We start from the raw sequence: 19,217 nt of genomic DNA, 5'->3' as shown, positions 1-19,217 counted from the left end.
TAAAAGTTTGAATTAGAGACAAAGATAAAAGATATTACAAAGCAAAAATGTATTGAGAAGATTAACTGATATTAGACTGGAAAGGAATAAAAAAATGAAATGACAGTCTGAAGTCTGTGTCAACAAGTGTATTATTTCACAGAGATTATGTAGTCAGGGGATTTGGAATAGAGAAAGACCAAGAGTTTGTCTGAAATGAATTTGATAAGAAGGCAGAGATTCGAGTGAAAATATACAATGTCACTTGAAATCCCTGAACCAGAAACCAGAAGAGATAGTCATATCTGGAAGTACAAATTTTGAAGTCAGAAGCATAAAAGTTAAGTTTTAGCCAGGAATAAGGGTAAATTATATAACTGAAGGAGATTCTGAAGAGAAAAAGAGAATAAAATCATAAGGATTACTGCTTGGCTCCACTGAATGCTCGCTACCTTTCCTTCAATTCATCTTTAAAATGAAAAAAAAAAAAATTCTTTAGTTTGAGACCCTTGTGATAAGTTCTGCATATGACTTCAGAAAACAGCTTGGAAGTACATACTATAGTAAAATCACCAGAAAATTTAATACTAAATAAAAACAATGCTCTGTGAAGTTATATTTATTTATTCAGAATACAGATAATCTTTTATTTGATTTGGATTTGTGTAAACTAGTAAAAAATTTTTGGCAAAGTTATTTTGTGAAACTTTCCATCAGTTTAAGCATAAACTTAGAATTAGCTGGTTATACATTTCTTACCTAGTATTCTCACATTCTTCAGAATGTGTATTTTCCTTTGCAGAATAATACAAATGTTGATGTGAATTAATTTATATTACATGCAAATCTTTTGAGAACACCTTGGTTATCAGTTCTCCTGCAAGTATGTCTGCTACTTCTACTCAGCGTCACCCTCTTTTGTGCTATTTCTTTGATGATTAAATGTCCTTAAAAGAGGTTGAAAACTATACACATATATATGTGTATAAATTAAATATATTTATTTTTGGCTATTTTTTCTAGATTTTACTTTTCTCCAATGGAGGGAAGTTTATGAAAAAGACCTTGATTGGTGAAGCCTGTATCTGGCTTGACAAAGTGGATCTCAGAAAAAGAATAGTCAACTGGCACAAACTTTTGGTCAGTCCTACTCAAACGCATTGAAGAAACATGTCTTCTCAGGGTATAGAAACTGCTCTAAATAGCCTCACATCAAGACTATAGTTGGATACTATTGTACAAAGCTAAGTTTTGAGAGGCAAACAAAAGAGTGGGAACAACAGGCAAAAACATACTTAACACCTTGTACATTTATTGTTGTGGATCACACAAAGATATTCATTTGAAAAAGTTCACATACTGAAAACAAAAAGAATGGAGTTCTGAGACCTTGAATTTCCCATGGCTTTGAAGAGAAACTGTGAAACAAATTTTGATTACTTAAGACAAAAATCTTTGAGCAGAGTTGAGCTATAGCTTAAGACAGAGGCTCAAAGATTAACGTGGTTTTCATGCAGCACAAAGGTAATTCTTTATGCAAAGAAGCGTTGGTTGAAAGGAAAGAACTGATGTAACAAATCTCAGTTTTCAAAACTTCAAAAATCTTCCTTCATCATCTTCTATTCAGACAACTTGCTGCTTTCAGATTCTGACATGAGATACACCTACAATATGTGTCCAGGACTGGAAGTGAGGTGGCTGTGTTCTTAGGGAAAATGGAACAGGAGACATAGAAATTGTGGCTTTTAGGCCACATTTTAACAGTTTTCTCTGTGTCTAAATGTTACAAGGGTATACAACACTGACCTTGGAATCCATGTGGTAAAAGCACATTTGTTTCTGTATAATTTGAAATAATGTAGAGTGAAGATAATACTAGGTAGAAATAAAATTGAATTTATCTAGAAATAAAATGATGACTGGCTAACAAAGAATGTTGCCCCATAAAATATTGGAATTTTGGTTGAAACCATTGAAATCTTCATAATTTACCATTAAGCCAAGACATCTTCAGTCTATGTACCAAAGGACCTAGAGTAAACTGATATGTTCTAGGAAGCATGATAACTTACTCTTTGTGAAACTGCAAATAAATGTATTATCCTGCACATTTCCTTTCTCTTGAGTGATGCGTTGACAGAGAAAGAAAATTCTTTCTCTGGCAAACAAACCATATTAATCTTGTGACATTGATTAATTAAATGGATCCTCATTTCATAATATTTTATGCTTTTTTCTTAATGACTTAATTCGTTTACTGATTGTATCATGAAAACATGACACTAAACTCGAGTTCTCTCTAGTGCTCTATTTTCTTACTTCAGTGACAGTATCACAGTGATCAAGTTCATCAATGTTGGGAAAATATGTGAAAAGTCAACATTTACCTGAGATTAAAATATACTTTGAGCTATTTTAATAATAATGAATAAAACAACTAATGTCCAAGTCTTAAAATGAAGCACCCTCTTCTCTATCAGCATTATTAATTAAGGAAGTAACGTGAAGTTGTGGAAAACACACTCAGCAGGGAATAAAAGCCTGTCTTCTGGTCTTCGTTCTGCCACTATCTGTGTCACCTTGCACATGTCACTTACACTCACTTTACCCCAGTTTTCTTATCTATAGGATAAAAATAATTATATATTCTTAACCTTCCAAAAGAGATGTTGTGATGATAAATCAATGATCCATGAAAGATGAAAGCACATTTCCAAATATAGTTTTATATGCAGAAGTGAGGAATAATTATTACATAGCTTTTTAATTCTCAAATTTTATATGTGAAAAACATCATCTAAACCAATGGCAAGGATTGACATAGACAAAAGCAGTAAATTAGCTATAAAACTTATTTTTTATTTAAAATATAAACTTTAACCTGAATAAAGGTGAAGAATTACATGAAAATGCAAATTTTGTTATCCTAAATTAAATGAATAATGCTGGTCTTACCCTATTCCTATATTCTACCCAAAATAAATAAATCAAATTGCTTCTCAGAGCATTCTGAGCTTAAAACCTGCTGCTTTATTTAAGGGTGAAGTGTTAGTGGAATTAGAGAAAACCATCTCTAGATATTGGTTGGATATTGAATTTTCTCATTTTTAAAGAAAAAATGCTCTAAATTTGAGAGGAATGTAAAGCAAGCACTAAAAATAAGAGAATTTCTAATATATCCCAGGATATATATATATATATATGACTTCAGAATACAAATTCACTCTTCCCCAAACTGAGAAAGATAACCATAACTTTTCTTCTCTCTATTTTTTAATCGCCCTCCACTGACAATACAATGTCATTTACCATTGACATTGCTCTAAAATGAGCATGGGAGAGTGGAATCATCAAAGACATTATATTGCTAGTATTTTATTTTTAGAAACTATTCGATCTGCTAATGGTTGCCATGGATATTTCCAGCAGAAGCTAGCACTTGAAGAAGCCTATAATCATCACTCATAATTGGGGAAGAAAAGGTCCAAGAAGATCTCCTTCTGACATAAAAAGGCTCTGATATTTGCCCTTAAAAGAAAACCCTGACTCATCTCTGATCCTCTTTTGCAGCCACTCATATCCATAGGTATGCATGAGAGTTTGTATGACCAGTTAGTTTTCTTCATTCTAGTTGCAATTTCTTTTAGAATAATATAAATGGAGGGATCACCAAAACAAAGATTATCTCTTTGGTAGCTATTTAACCTGAAAGCATAGGAGTCTTTCCATTATAGAAGCCCCTCCATTCCAAGGAACTAGCGATGGGGCTAGGTCAATCAGCAGAGTTGACAACAGGGCTTCTTTTCGTGCACCAGCATTCCCCTTCAGAGAGCATAAGATCCTGCCAGTGTGCCAAGTTTGCAGCTGACCAAACTTCTAGGTTGTACTGGAATTATTCTATGCAACACTGATCCTTATATGAATGCGTTTCTTCTGAATGATGTCGACTACCCTTCTTACAACAAAACTGTTTCTTTTTTATTGCAAATAGGGCTCTTGGTGTTTTTTACTTTTTTGTACATATCACAGTACATGGTTTTTCACTCTTCAGTTTATTTCATTTTATTGGAATTAACTTTTTTTTATTCTAATACTGACAGAGTTTGTAATCTCTATATAATACGTAATTACTCCAATTACAGCACTTTTACCTTGAAGAGCATCTCAATTTTTCCCACAATTTCATTGAGTCATCAGAGACTGATGTTGCTTCTTGGTTTAAAATTTGGTCCTAAAGAAACTTTCGGCTGTAGGAACAAAAGCACAGAGTGAATTTTTACAAAAGACAGGGAATATAAAATAGTCATTACAGACACAAATAACCCTAGTAGCAAGAAGTTGGTGTTTTCCCTGTTTTTACTTAAAGATTAAGCAGATTTTTGGTGACTCTGAACTCTTTATTTATATTTCAGTTTAAACTATCAAGACTAAGGGGCATCAATTGTCTTTACTCTTTAATATTGCCCTTATTTTAATAAATTACACTAATTAAATGCATATTTTCAGCATACCAGTGGAATTAATTTTGTGGATCACACACATTTAAGTAGTCATATTGTGGGAATATTATAGCTGGTAACCAGCTGATATTGATTCTTATTATAGGAATGACTGTAATGATAGTGGTGGTAGCAGTAGTGATATTAGCGGTGGCGGTGATGTGAAGTAAAATAAAAGTATATATTATATTGTGCCCAATTTATTAGAAATTATTTGATCAATGCTTCATTTCATTAAAATATCATAAAGATGTTTATAGTATTTTTTTACTTTATTATTTAAATCATACTAACAATATTTTTAAAAACTTATTTTCATTGCTACAATGTCAAATATTCCAAAATCAGCCAACTACAGCTATATATGTGTTATGTGTGACAGAAGTGATCTTCCTTCCCTCTTTTTGAGCTTGAAATGAAAGTGAAAGAAGACTCAATGAATAATTATAAGCTATTTATTTAATAATTACTTGCCTTGGGTGTAATACAGTAAAGAATGAGTGAAACAAATATTCTCATTGAATATGATACAATGCCGTTTTCTGTATGTTTCATGTTCTATTATTAAAGGTATCCATTAAGCCAAAATTATTTAATCAAATTCTTTATCTGATAGGTAGATTGAGAGCATTTTCTTAATTCATTACCTTGTACATAAGTATACACTTGGTAAAGTAGATGAAGTTGAAGTATTAATTTCATTTGGCATTCAGCATGTGAATATGATTATTGTTTGATTGTGTCTGTATATTTGTTCAGTGACGTGCTCAGGTGCTCCCACTACTGATTAATGTGTGTGCTAATATCCTAAAAACACATATGAGGTTTAAGAAAAAATTTTCTTGTCTGAAAACATAAACATCTTAATAAAACTGATTTTGAAATAAAAACTAAAGTACTTGAAGATATGTCTTGTTTCTGACTATATGTTGCATGCCATGTTGGTGATTTGCTAATGTGTTTTTTTGTTTGTTTGTTTTACCCAAATCCCTTTGGAAAATCTAATGGACAAATGCAAATTCTTGGACTAAGGACTGTATAAATTGACCTGAAAATACATGAGAGTTGCATTTAAAAAAAAATGCTTGTAAATCCGTCTTGAGTTTTACTCTATGTAAAAATATGTCTTGGTTTTGTGATTGTATAGAAGATGTATCTTGATAACTTATGTAAATTGTGCTGTATAAAGGCTGTTGCCTCAGCCTTACCAATAAATATTGAAAATATCACCTTTGGCTTCTTGTGTTTATCAACTTGATAAATTCATCCTTAACGTAAAGATAAAACTTTTCAGGACATCTCTGAAAATTGTATCGTAAATACATTCACTCACCCAGTTTTAAATTTGTATTTCAAATATAGCAGAAATACAGAAAACAGAATTAAACAAATGCATAGCTTCATAAATGATTGTATGTCAGACATTCTTATAACCACCACCCAGGCCAAAAAATTGAACTTTGCCAGCCATCTCATAAGTCTTCCATTCAACTCATCTCTATCACAACTCGTTCCCACCCTTCTAAATGTAACACTATCCTGATTTAATGATAATAATTTCTTGATTTATCACTCACAGAGCCCACAAAGCACTAGTGTAGTTGTCCTGTTCTATTTTGAATATTTTTCTAAACTTCTTTTAATTTACTTATTCTCCTCCCCCTCCCTTCTTTTTCAGTGAATCGTCTTTAAAAAAAAAAGAAGAAAAGAAAAAAAACTTGGTCTTTGCACCTGTAAGATTCCTCGCAAACTAGGTTTTGCTCATTGCATACTACAGTGTAGTCAACAAGTTTCTCTGCCTCTGTGTCACTTGCATCTTTTTCAATATGCTTGGTCCAAATCAAGTTCAATTTCTTTGTCACAAGTCGGTCTTGTATTCTGGGACTGGGAGGCACATATGTCTGGTGGTCTCTTACTTTGTCCTGCTTGTGGCCACTGATGCTCAATCCCTAGAATAGATTAATTAATTAATTAATTATTGCAAAATGATAATATTATATATCAATCATTATTTCTTCTTGAAATATTTAGAAAAAGATAAACTTCTTTTGAGTCAATATTTGGTTACCCCGCGTTACAGTCTTTACAAGAAATCTAGGATAAAGGCAGAGAAAGCTGGACAATTTCCCTTTATCTGTTTACCGTATTTCAAAATTAATAGATAGTTCCCTACCACCCTCAAAAAATAACCAATTCCTTTTTGTTTTTATTTTTAGTATCATTATAAAACCAAAGATTGAAACATATTTGATATGTTTTCATTCTTTGAAGCTATTATTCATATTAATGCTCGGATTTACCCTTTTTGGCCAGTTAGGGCATGTCCGACGGTGCTTACATGTTTACTATATTCTTTGATACTCTCTTGCTATAGCAAGTAAGTTATCTATCATTTTTTAACCTTAAAACAGTGTAAAAACTAGTTGGTTTAAATTTTTATTTTTTATCTATTCGTCTCTTTGCAATAATTAAATTTAGTAATGTATTGACACTAACTGATCAAATTTTATGTAATATACTTCTGGTAAACTTTTAAGGGCATTCTTAGGTGAAGTATATATTGGAGTTTTTTTTTAAGATAACGCCAGATCTAAAAAGTTATAAATAGATAAATGGTTAAAAAGTTTGGCTTTTTGACTATTTATTTTCTAGGTATTAAAAGCTGAAAATGCCTCAAACTACAGTCTAAAGATCTTGAAGATTGAGACAAAATAGTTATCTATTAAAAGATAATGATAAAACTATAATTGCAAAAACTTTGAAATCTTTCCTTCCTGTATAACTAACAACTCCAAAAAAATTGTTTTTTAATTTTGATATTTTTACTTTTTTTGTATTATCATATTTTTTATTTTATTATTTATGAAATGAAGGAAGAGTTTCATGGATTATTTATAAGAAAACAATATTCCAAAATTTGATTATTTGAAAAGATTAATAAAATGAAAAAATCCATGCCAATCAAAAGAGAAAACCAAGTTACCATAATCAGATATGCGATATTTTCATGGATGTCAATATATCTACCCAATAATGAAAAAAACCAATCCAGCAATGTATAAAAATGATAAGAATCATGATCAAGTTAAATTATACTATTTACATAAGAGTATTTTAATATTGGGAAATGAATTAATGAAATCTACCACATTAATATGCTAAAGTATAAGAATGATAAGGTACTGTGATATATTTGATAAGGTACTGTGATATATAAGGTACTGTGATATATATATTTAATTAGATGAAATTAAAAATTCATTCACGATAAAAACATTATAGCACACTTGGACTGGAATGGTACTCTTTAAATCTAATGAATTGTATCTATGTATAAAACTTGGTGAATGGCTTTTCTTTTGAGACCAGAAAGAAAACAAGTATGCCTATTGTATCATTTCTATTTAATATTGTATCAAAGATCCAAGTCATGTATCAAGGAAAGGAAAAAAATACAAATAATTGAACAAGAAGTAGAAAGGAAAAGAAAATTATAATTATTTGTAGATTATATGTCTTTATGCATAGAAAATCCAAACACTCAACAATTTTCTTTAGAATATACAAGTGAATTTGTCAATTCTACTAGATACAAGTGAAATCGTTAAAACATAATTTTTATTATCATCAAAGGTATCAAATGCTTAGGAATAAATTAACAAAGAGGTTCAAGACCTCTAAAAAGAATGTTGTTAAGATAATATATTAATAAGACCTGAATACCATGTTCATTGATTGAAAAAGTTGAATATTGTAGTGGTACTGAACTCTTCCCAAATCACAAATGCAGATATTCAACTCAACCACATTTTTTCTTGTTTCTTTTCTTTTTTTTTTTTTTTTTGAGAGGGAGTCTCGCACTGTCGCCCAAGCTGGAATGTAGCCGTGCGATCTCGGCTCACTGCAACCTCCGCCTCCTGGGTTCAAGTGATTCTCTTGCCCCAGCCTCCCAAGGAGCTGGGATTACAGGTGCACACCACTACGCCTGGCTAATTTTTGTATTTTTAGTAGAGTTGGGGTTTCACTATGTTGGTCAGGCTGGTTTTGAACTCTTGACCTCGTGATCCGCCCGCCTCAGCCTCCCAAAGTGCTGGGATTACAGGCGTGAGCCACTGCGCCCAGCCCAATGCAACCACATTTTTAAATATATGTGAAATTTCACAAGAAGATTACAAATTTATGTTGATGCATAAAATGCCAAGAAAGTCAGAGCATACTTGAAGAGGAAGAACAAGATTGAAAACTATTTTCTAATAGTTATCAAGACAGAAAAATACTAATCAAAAGGCAAATCTGATAAATGCAACTACATAAAAATAAAGACTTCTGTTTCTCATAAATTATAAAAATATTGATAAGAAAAGCCACAAAATTCAGAAAGATATTTGTTATCTAAAGCAATTTTAAAAGGACTACTGTCAAGAATGCATAAATAAATCAGAGGACAAAGAAATTCAAATGATTAATAAGCGTGCATGGATGCCCAGCCTCATTAGTTTCTGGTTAATTCCAGTTTAAACTACAATGAGACGTCACATGCACATTACATTGGTAAAAATATATTCTAGGGAACTCAAATGTTGGCAATGTATTAACAATTCTCATGTAAGTGTAAATCGATATAAGCATAAATTGGTACAACCATTTTTTAAATAGCTTGAAATTACCTTGTAAAGTTAAATGCCTTTACAAAGAAAATGCCTTATAATTCAATAATTTCATTCCTAGATACAGATATCAGAAAAATTTTTGAAAATGTGCACCAGGAGACACGGCCAAGCTTCCACTCAGATGGGTTTGGCAACTGTTACGATTGGTATGTGACCTTGCCTTACCCATCATTAAATATTTTTGATATCATCTTTGCAAGCATATTTATATTGGTATCATTCTTTATAGCCCCAAACTCAAAACAACCCAAACATCAATAGTAAAATAGGTAAATATTTTACAGTATATTAATGCAACAATTGTATTGTAAATTGTTGCAGAGTAGAAGATGAAAATAAGGTCAGTAAAATCTGTAACTTCTTCTCCAGAAGGTAAACAATCAAAAAGATTGGCCAGTGGTGGAATAGGTTAATTAACATCTTCTAAAAGACGTTCACTGTCAAATCTGTGAACAAATAGTTGAGACAATTTAGTAATTTGAGAATTTTGTAATTTTTTTTTTTATTTTCACAAATTTAGAGGGTCCAAATGCAGTTTTGTTACATGGATTAATTTGGGAACTTTTAACCTGCTATCACTTTTCACACTTTTTAAAATTACAACTACTATCTCAATTGCATTTTTACTTCTGTTTTGAAAGAAGAAAACACAAGATTTATTCAAGGCCACCTCATTAAGATAAATTAAATGAAAAGATCAGTTATTTCAAGGTATATGGATTTATGTGGGTAGCCACAGTATGTTCAAGTAAGGTTATTCTATGTACAAGAGACTATATGACTTAGTTTTAAAAAATACAGGATATTTAGTCAGGATAATTGGGCTCTAAACCATAATTTTGACACTAATTAGTGCTACAACACTGGGCGAGTATCCTTAAGGCCTCAGGTTTCCCAAGTTAAAGAGCTGGACTACATCATCCACAATGCTCCCCACAGATCTCACAAAACTGACAACACTATTGCATTCTTTAAATAAAACATTTCTGTTGTCTAGCTTGTTGCCCATTTATACATAATTTCTCAAAAAAGTCACTATAATTAGCCAAGATTTAAAACTAAATTTTAATACTCAATCTGAGTCAATATCTGAATCTAAATACATGTAACCAATAAAATAAGGCTCACTTTCTGGGCAGTGTATTGTGCTTCTGCTAGAACCCTGTCCAGTTCTATAATTTCTGGTATTTCCAATTTTTTCTGAACCTCATAATTTGTTCATATAATTGTCATAATTCTTAGTTTTTAGATTTTTAAGCACAATAGAAAGGTACGGAGGACAATTACGAGGCAAACCAATAAGCATAAGCATAATCTAATCTTTGATCATGATCAAGAAATACCAGTATTATGACTGGGCCATTTCATGTATGTGTCCATCATCCTACTTCTGGAGAGGTCATTGACGAAGGTGGCTAATGTCATCTAACCAAATCATTTTGACTACTTCATTGTTCACTATATCTTCTTTCATATATGCTTTCTTAGGCATTAACTGAAGTTTCAAAAATCTTCACACTCTGTACCGGTTCCCATGTGTCCACCCACATGCTATCTTAGACCTTCTTGTCTCTGATCTTCCAGTCTTTTCCCCTCAGGCCCCTCACCAGCCATCAAGGCCATTAGTAAATGTCCAGAAATCTGTATATATTATCCCCTCAGGCCATTTCTACTTCCTCAGACTGGATGACCAGGTTCTTCATTTTCACCTCCACGTGTTGGGAAGATGTTTTCTCTCTACTGATTATCAAGTAATGCTACAGTCTGCCGACATCCATTTTCAGTTTGAGCTCAAATACTGAGACTGCCTATCTATAAATCAAGCATGGGTATTTTTCTTTTTTTTTCAGCTGGTCTTAGAAAATGCACCAAGTAAAGAGCACTAGTACAACCATCCTGAGTTGCATGTGGGTCTAGGCCACCTGCTCATGCAGCCTGCCTGTGCCCTTGTTGTTGCTTAAACTTGATCTCCAATGTAGTACTTTTAACTTGTGATGGACTGCTGCTGAGCCTGCTGACTTTATGACACCGTAGATCTAAGAGAACCAGCTCATTATGGGCAGTTCCGGGAACATGCTTACTTGGTGCCCCACAGTCAAGTGTTTCATCTGTACTAGGGCCAACTGTCATACCAAAAGGTGATTCTCAAATGGAGTATAACTCCCCACTGCAGATGTTATGGCCTTGCTTCAGAATCACAGTAGGATACGTTAAGATTCTCCCACTGGGGTTTGCCATAAACTTACATTCCATCTTCTCCCACCATTGACATTTACAACAATTTAGAGCCTGACAGATTATATGATCCAAGTGGTAGGGCTGCTTGACCCACATCCTCGACCAGCTGCAGAGCCTTTTTCTCTTCTAGAACTCATTTAAAGCTATCATCCTTTCGTGTCACTGGACTTAAGGGCTAGACGATATTGCTATGTTCAAAATGTGTTCCAGCCATGATCCAAAAAGGTCTTTCAGGTGTGGTGCTTCCTTTTCTGTGATAAGGGCAAGAAGATACATAAATCTGACCTTTACTTTGCAGGGGATACCTCAAATGCCCCGATCACTGGACCCCTAAAAACCTGACTGAAATTGCAGTTTTCAGAAATGTGTCTTTGCAAGGCTTCCAAAATACTAGCCAGATAGTTTGTTCTATATTCTGGGGTCCTTACTAGGGTGTAAAATCAAATGTCTTAAAAAAAGTGCTGCAAAGTCCATTGTTCTTATTCAGTCTTTCACTCTGGCTTCCTTGATCAAGCACCCTCAAACCTAACCCCAGGGGTGATCCCATGGCTACTGTTTGTACATTGTAGCATATTCCTGAAACTCCCTCAGTTTGTAAACTCATTTCTCCCTTATCAGCCCAGTATGTCTCCAGTTAGATTGTGCTATAATTCAATCATGGTTTTCAGCTTTATAATCAGGATAGGCAGGAGGGGCAACTCTTGAGAAGGTCACCTGTCATCTTGCAAAGGAGAGGCTGCTCTGTAGCTTTTTCCTGTGGGGGAGCAGTGCTAGCTCTTATAAGGGAGGGACAGCCTTCTCCCTTTTGCAAATTCTGAGTGTCAGAGGGGTCTGAAAAGCCACAAATCTCAGGGATATTGTCAAAGTAAAAATTACCCTGGAAGGCAAAAAAGACTTTATTCAAAGCTGCTAAAACAAAAGAGAGAGGTCATCTGAGGTCAACTACATTGAAACAAAGGGAAGGAGGAATTTTCAGAACTGGGGTGATCTACTGGAAAAGTGCTGGAGGACATGGGGTGGGGTTGGGCAGTTGATCAGTGGGATGTGCTAATCCTGAGTTTGCAAATGTTTTTTCTCAATTATTAGGCCATCCATGTTTGCTAATTGGTGCCCATAAAAGTTAGGCTCCCATTCTTACACAGAAACTGAAAGATAGGTGCACTATCTTTCCTCGAAATTACATGTCAAAAGAGTGGCTTCTAAGTCCTCAAGAAAGACTTTCCTGGATTATGAGAGGACCTCAGGGGTTTTAAAGCCATCCCGGTCAGCATTGACTCAGGTGTTCCAATTCTATCCAGTAGGGTTCTAGAGATCCTAACCACAGCCCTAACCTTAGGGGAAACCTGTACTGTCTTTGCTGAACATTAAAATGTCTCTGGAGCTCTGTAGTTCTCACTATGAAATCCCGGGTCTGCTTCTCAACAACTATCAGCTCTTCCATTGCAGGAAGTAAGGGCTTCTTCCTAAACTACCATAAAGGGCCACTGGCTATCACAGCTAACTTTACGAATTTGTCAACTTCCTTATCATTTATCATTATACCTCTATAAAGCAACAATTCAACTTAGTAGTAAATAGTCAGTTCTGCTGTCCTTACAGGCATTGTTCACTCTGTGTCTCTCAAATGCCTTGATCCTCACACCAAGGGCATTCCTCTCCCTGGGGACTTTTCCTAAGTCATCACTCCTGAAATCAGCAGCAATTGGGCTGCCACCTTATTCAGAAATTATCTATGCTTTGCATTTCAGATGATGTATTTCCTTTTTAAGTGTTAAATATTCTTTATTTGATATTACACAAACACCACACTAAAATGCCTTTCAATAAGTACAAGAAACTTTTTTTTTTTTTTTCCAGACAGAGTCTTGTTCTGTTGCCCAGGCTGGAGGTCAGTGGTGTGTGATCTCGGCTCACTGCAACCTCTACCTCCTAGGTTCAAGTGATTCTCCTGCCTCAGCCTGCCAAGTAGCTGGGATTACAGGCATGTGCCAACACGCCTGGCTAATTTTTGTATTTTTAGTAGAGATGAGGTTTCACCATATTGGCCAGGCTGATCTTGAACTCCTGACCTCAAGTGATCCACCCACTTCAGCCTCCCAAAGTGCTAGGGCTACAGGCATGAGCCACTGCACCTGGCCAAGGAACCATTTTAGATACAGGAAATTCTAATTAGGTTAGTATAGTTAAAACCAAAAAGATAAAGTAGACTTTGCCACCTTATCTTCAGCTCAGCCTTTAAGAGGCAAATAACACAAAACACAAATGAGTCTTGCTTGGTTCTGAGAAAGAGGGGGGATTTCCCCAGTATTTAAATATAGTCACGTAACCAGTTACGTACATCTAAATATAAAACCAATCTCTAATAGGTTTTAAGATGGTACACATCATCTTTGTGGAAAGTTGAACATTATTAACAAAGTCCAATCATATCTTTAGAAGACAAAAACAGCGATAGCATTTACTGAATCAGAATTACTATTAACATTCAAAAAACCAAACATATTAATTTAACCACAAGCCAGTCTTAGTTAAGTCAGGACTGCCCAAGAAAAATATTCTGTCAGTCATTCATGATCAGAATTCTGATGTATGAGATCTATTAAATCATGGTACACATAAAAAAGTCACAAGACATACCACAGAAATACAAACTACCATGAGAGAATACTATAAACACCTCTACACAAATAAACTAGAAAATCTAGAAGAAATGGATAAATTCCTGGACACATACACCTTCCCAAGACTAAACCAGGAAGAACTTCTGAACAAAAATCTTCTTGCCTTTCTCATCATCACCCATATTTAATTCTGTCTCATCTCCGATGCTATGAAGATTTCTGTTCAAAAGCCAGACATCTTGCTAAGTCCAGCATGGTACCTTATTTGCCAGCTAGAGAGTGAATGATCCAGTCCCCACAACACCCCTCTTGTCACCTGTTTTCTCAGACCACTCTCTGTATCAGTTTGGGTCCTCCGAGTAGACACCAGGACAGGATTGGATGTCCAAGGGATTTGTGGGTGTATTGCATTTGAAGGAAGAGCCTTCAGACTGAGATGGAAACATCATGACTGTGAAGAATGAAAAGAAAAGGAAGGATTGGGAAGGAAGGAATCCTTCAGACTGCACAACAGTTCTGAAAAAATCTTGGGCACACTAAGGTGGTGGGGGGCACTTCAAAAAAAGTGTGTTCATTAGAGGAAGCATCACTTTGAGCAGGCATGGACTGGTTCTACCCTGCTGTGCTTGGCCATTGTCTTGGAGCAGCTTATAGGACGTGTGGCCTCAGTGCTCAGGAGGGGAGCAGCTAGAAATTGTTGATGAACTACCCTCCCACAGGAGGTTTTTATGAAAATCTGAGCAGGGCATTTCCACCACCACCACATCATGTCACTTGCAAGAACTCTTTATAAAATATGAAAAAGTAGGATAGAGAAATCTAATGGCAATTAAAACTTAAGGCTATAGGGAAAAATGGGATTCAGTTTGGAATTAGAAATCAGTGCACCTCATATTCCATCTATTTTGGAGAGCAATAAACATTATTTTCTTCCTAGCATGTTTTAAGTATAATTTTGGTTTCCTCAAATAGTCTATTTCTTATACCAAGCATGATATTGTATATGTGAAGTTTGCCGTTTTAAAAAATTTATACAAAGAGAATGCTAAAAATGCTGAGATAACTAGAATAACATTGGCCCAGTGCTTTCTTAGTTGATGGGTAAACAAGAAAAAGAGACCTTTTTCACTAAATCATTTTGGATAGCTTGATGCTCTTTTAATGTGTAAGAAAAAAATGGTTTAGTCTGGTGTAAATATGCCTTTAATTTCTGAATTTTAATGTTGGCTTTTAATGATGGTGCAGCATACTCTTAGCAGTGCTTGAAATGCCTCTTTAGTACATACTTCAAAGGAATGCTCAGAGCTGCTGCCTCTGCAATTGTTTAGTACTCTCATAAAGTGGAATTTGAAAGTGTGTCTGCTCCCAGGGAAGAAAAAAATCCCAGGACCTAGATACATTGATAGATGTAATTGAGATTGAAATTTTTCTGTTTTCATTGAGGTCTAGGGTCTCAGTTCAAACATATCTAACCTATTGTCATTCTATTGGGTACTTTTTATGCTCTCTTCTGCTCTTTTTTTTTTCTATTTGTTAGTGTTGTCCTTCATTATCATCATCGCTACCATCAATAACATTATCAAAAATTACCATTAAAAGTATCACTTTGCCTTTAATATGTTAAGCATTATTGCTCAATGTGAGCTGAATGTTCTCAGTTTCCTTCCTATGCACAGTAGGAGAGAGGCAGGGCTGAAGGCCAGATATTTATAGGTTAAAACTAAAAACTCAAACCCATAGTCCTCAGAAACATCAAGACCAAAGGTTGGGGTCTTGAGTTAGGAGACGGGAGAGAGGAAGCGCTTATGGGAAATGTTTTATTCCAGTCATCATGAAGTTCAGCCTATCTTGGACATGAAGATCCCTGACATGCACTCACGGTAGAATATTTTTATGAAAGCTGTTCTGAGATCAGAAGGGGCCAAGCAGTCTTGATGATGGGGGTTAATTCCTAAACATCTCAATCAGTTTCCCCATAGTCCCTGAATATTTTTGATATCTGGATGTTTTAAGTGCAAAATATGTATTTTAAGACACTTGCCTAAGGAGCAAAGTTCATTATTATGCAGTGGTGTTTTATTTACTGACGTTTGGAATCATTATTAAAAACTCTTATCAAGCTACAGTTACTTGCTCACTACAGTCACTTTTCTTCACTAAGATATGCTGTTAACTTGGCATTTAAAAAAAAAATTTTTTTTTCTTCCCTCGGCTTCTGGACTCAATATCAATAAGGCAGCTAATGTTGATAAAAGAAGACACATCTCATGCATTTTAAAGAAAAATGCAATTTATTTTTAAAACCCCATTCCAGTGAATATTTTAAAATATTTTATTCAATAATTAATATCTCTCCAAAAATCCAGCTTACAGCTTCTCATTGTTCTTTCATATTAGCTTGAATTACTGATTACCTGAATATAGCACGCTGCTAAAGGAAAAGGTTGAAATAGTCTGGAAATTCCAGATCCATCTTTGCTTTTCTAGACATATACTGCTAAAGCGTCCCCTGCTCCAGCATTTGTGAATCACGCCCTCTGCTGGAGCCCCATGAGTTCAGTTTAATTGAGTTCAGTTTAATACTGAATGAGTATGCCAAGTGCACTAGAAAAACTCTTTAATCAATGATGACCCAGTTAATAGAGAAGATGCACAAAATCTGTGCCTAGCAGTCCCTCAGAAATGAGAGCCTTTCTGCTGTGATCTATTTATGTTTTATTTCTTAAATATCTAATGAGGCTTAGTCAGATTTTTCTGACAGCTTTGGGTCCTCAGCTTTCTGCATTCATCATTTCCTGTCCCTAATGGCAAAATCTATATTTAAAGTATTTTATTCTTTTCTTTTCTTCAACCTATACAGATATATAGGTAGAAGATCTATATCCAGTACAAATATACCCTTCTTATCTTCTCCCTCAAAATATTTTGCAGAGACCTTTGTCCTCCACAAAAGGTGACTTTATGCAAAGAGTGTAGTAGTGTAGTAGGATGGAAAAGAAGGTTCCCCTGTTTAAAAAAATATATCTGATATCAACCCAAATCATGCTTTCTACCTTTCAACACCCCCAATATCTCACTCAGGCTGTTCTAAAAGGATCTACAAAGTAGTTCCTGTAGGAAACAGAAATTGATCTGTTTGCAGTTTTTAAAAAATCATCCTGATACTATTATTCCTCTGCATCTTACATCAAAAAAAGCACACAATTTCTATCAACATAAAGGTTCATGTTTTAAAAAATCTGGATATACTAAGATCCATTTTTTTCCTTTCAAATCTGTATTAGTCTGGGTTCTCTAGAGAAACAGAAGCAATAAGAGATAGGTAGGTAAGTGATTGATAGACAGATAAATAGATAGATAGGTAGATGGATAGATACACAGACATCCAGATAGATAAAGTTGCCATAAGGAGTTGGTTCACATAATTATGGAGGCTGAGAAGTCCAAAATTTGCAGTCGGCAAGCTGGAGACTCTGGAGAGCCGATGGTATAGTTCCAGGTCGAGCTTGAAGGCCTGAGAACCAGGTGAGCAGATGATGTAAGTTCCTGTCTGATTTTGAAGGCCTGAGGACCAAGAGAGCTGATGGCATAAGTTTCGGTCTGAGTTCAAAAACAGAAATAGACCAGTGTCCCCATTCAAAGACAGAGAGAAAGAATTCTTTCTTACTCAGCCTTTTATTCTACTCAGGTCTTTCAGCAGATTTGGATGAGGCCCAACCACATTGGGAAGGGCAATCTGCTTTACTCAGTTTACTAATTCACATGTTAATTTCATCCAGAAACACCCTCATAGACACACCCAGAAATTATGATTTTTCTGGGTACACCTTGGCCCAGTCAAGTTGACACAAAAGTTTAACCATCACAAATCTACTCCTTGCCAGTTTGGCACTCATATGCATTTTCTTAAACATATTTTATCTCCAAATAAAGAAAATAACAAATTCATAATTCCATCTAATGTGATAAAACTACACTGCATAGAACTGAAAATGCACTAACCCCTTCCCCAGAAGAGGAGGCAAAGTCCCTGAGGGGTGTTTACTCTTATCCTTGATATCCTATAACTTAAGTACTGAGATGTAAAATTAACAATACTTAAATACTATGATATAGCTGGGCATGGTGGCTCCTACCTGTAATCCCAGCACTTTGGGTGGCTGAGGCAGGCAGATCGCCAGAGGTCAGGAGTTCGAGATCAGCATGGCCAACATGGTGAAACCCCATCGCTACTAAAAATACAAAATTAGCTGGGCATGGTGACACATGCCTGTAATCCCAGCTATTCAGGAGGCTGAGGCAGGAGAATCACTTGAACCCAGGAGACAGAGGTTTCAGTGAGCCGAGATTGCACCATTGCACTCCAGCCTGGGCAACAAGAGTGAAACTCTGTCTCAAAATTAAATAAATAAATAAATAAATAAATAAATAAATTATACGATATAAAGTCAATACATGTTATGTTACATGAAAAGGGAACAGGAAAGGAAAGAAAACAAAGAGACATATATAGCCTGCTGGCAGCAGATCTTAGACTTCTCAGCTTCCATAATTATATGAGTCAATTTCTTATGGTAAATCTATGTATCTATCTATCTATCATTTATCTATCTATGCACACACACACACACACACACACACACACACACACACACACACATACACATTCAGAACAAGCTAAGGAGGAAATACTCCTAATTTCCATAACTAATCACATGGTCCTAGCTGCTATTTGTAACTATCTTCTCCCACTACTCATTCTGTATTTCCTTGGCCTTCAGCAAACACCTCAGCTGGGTGTGGTTCTTTATCTGGTAGGTGACCCAAACCTTTATTCCTGAATGACTTAGGCCATTAGCAGTCCTGTCTAGATTGGATTGTTTTCATTTTCCATTGATCTCAATTATCCTCAGGGATCTCCTGTGTTCCAGGAATCCTCTTCCTTACCTCCATTGTGGAGAAGCAGTTCAATTTCCCATTGGTAGTCAGGATCACTTGCCCCTGCCAGCACAGTAAAATCCCTTATTTTCCTGTTGATTCAGAGACATAAGGAGTCCAAAGTTGCTGGATAGCAGTCTTAACTTCCAGTTCAATGGAATCATGTTGTGTCTCCTAATGGAAGCATTCCTCCCTTTGGAACTAAGACCTCTAGGTCAGCAAAGCATAAGGTGGTAGGAACAGGAAGCAAAAATTTTGCTAGTGGGTCACTA

The 19,217-nt window shown here is 35.1% G+C and overlaps 1 protein-coding gene across 5 annotated transcripts in view; it reads left to right on the top strand.

Moving 5' to 3' along the window:
- The window catches only part of PCLO (piccolo presynaptic cytomatrix protein), a 402,165-nt gene extending 397,450 nt beyond the window's left edge, over positions 1 to 4,715 (top strand). For all 5 annotated transcript variants that reach the window (XM_030822013.1, XM_030822012.1, XM_030822011.1 and 2 more), the window contains one exon: positions 1,003 to 4,715. In XM_030822013.1, the coding sequence (XP_030677873.1) occupies positions 1,003 to 1,143 (141 nt within the window). In that variant the 3' untranslated portion in view covers positions 1,144 to 4,715. The remainder of the gene's footprint in view (positions 1 to 1,002) is intronic.
- The last annotated feature ends 14,502 nt before the right edge of the window (positions 4,716 to 19,217 follow it).

Source organism: Nomascus leucogenys, chromosome 11 (genome assembly GCF_006542625.1).
Source record: "Nomascus leucogenys isolate Asia chromosome 11, Asia_NLE_v1, whole genome shotgun sequence".
Lineage (NCBI taxonomy): Eukaryota > Metazoa > Chordata > Mammalia > Primates > Hylobatidae > Nomascus > Nomascus leucogenys.
The sequence above is the reverse complement of the archived record's forward strand: the minus strand, read 5'-3'. Positions and strand labels throughout refer to the sequence as shown.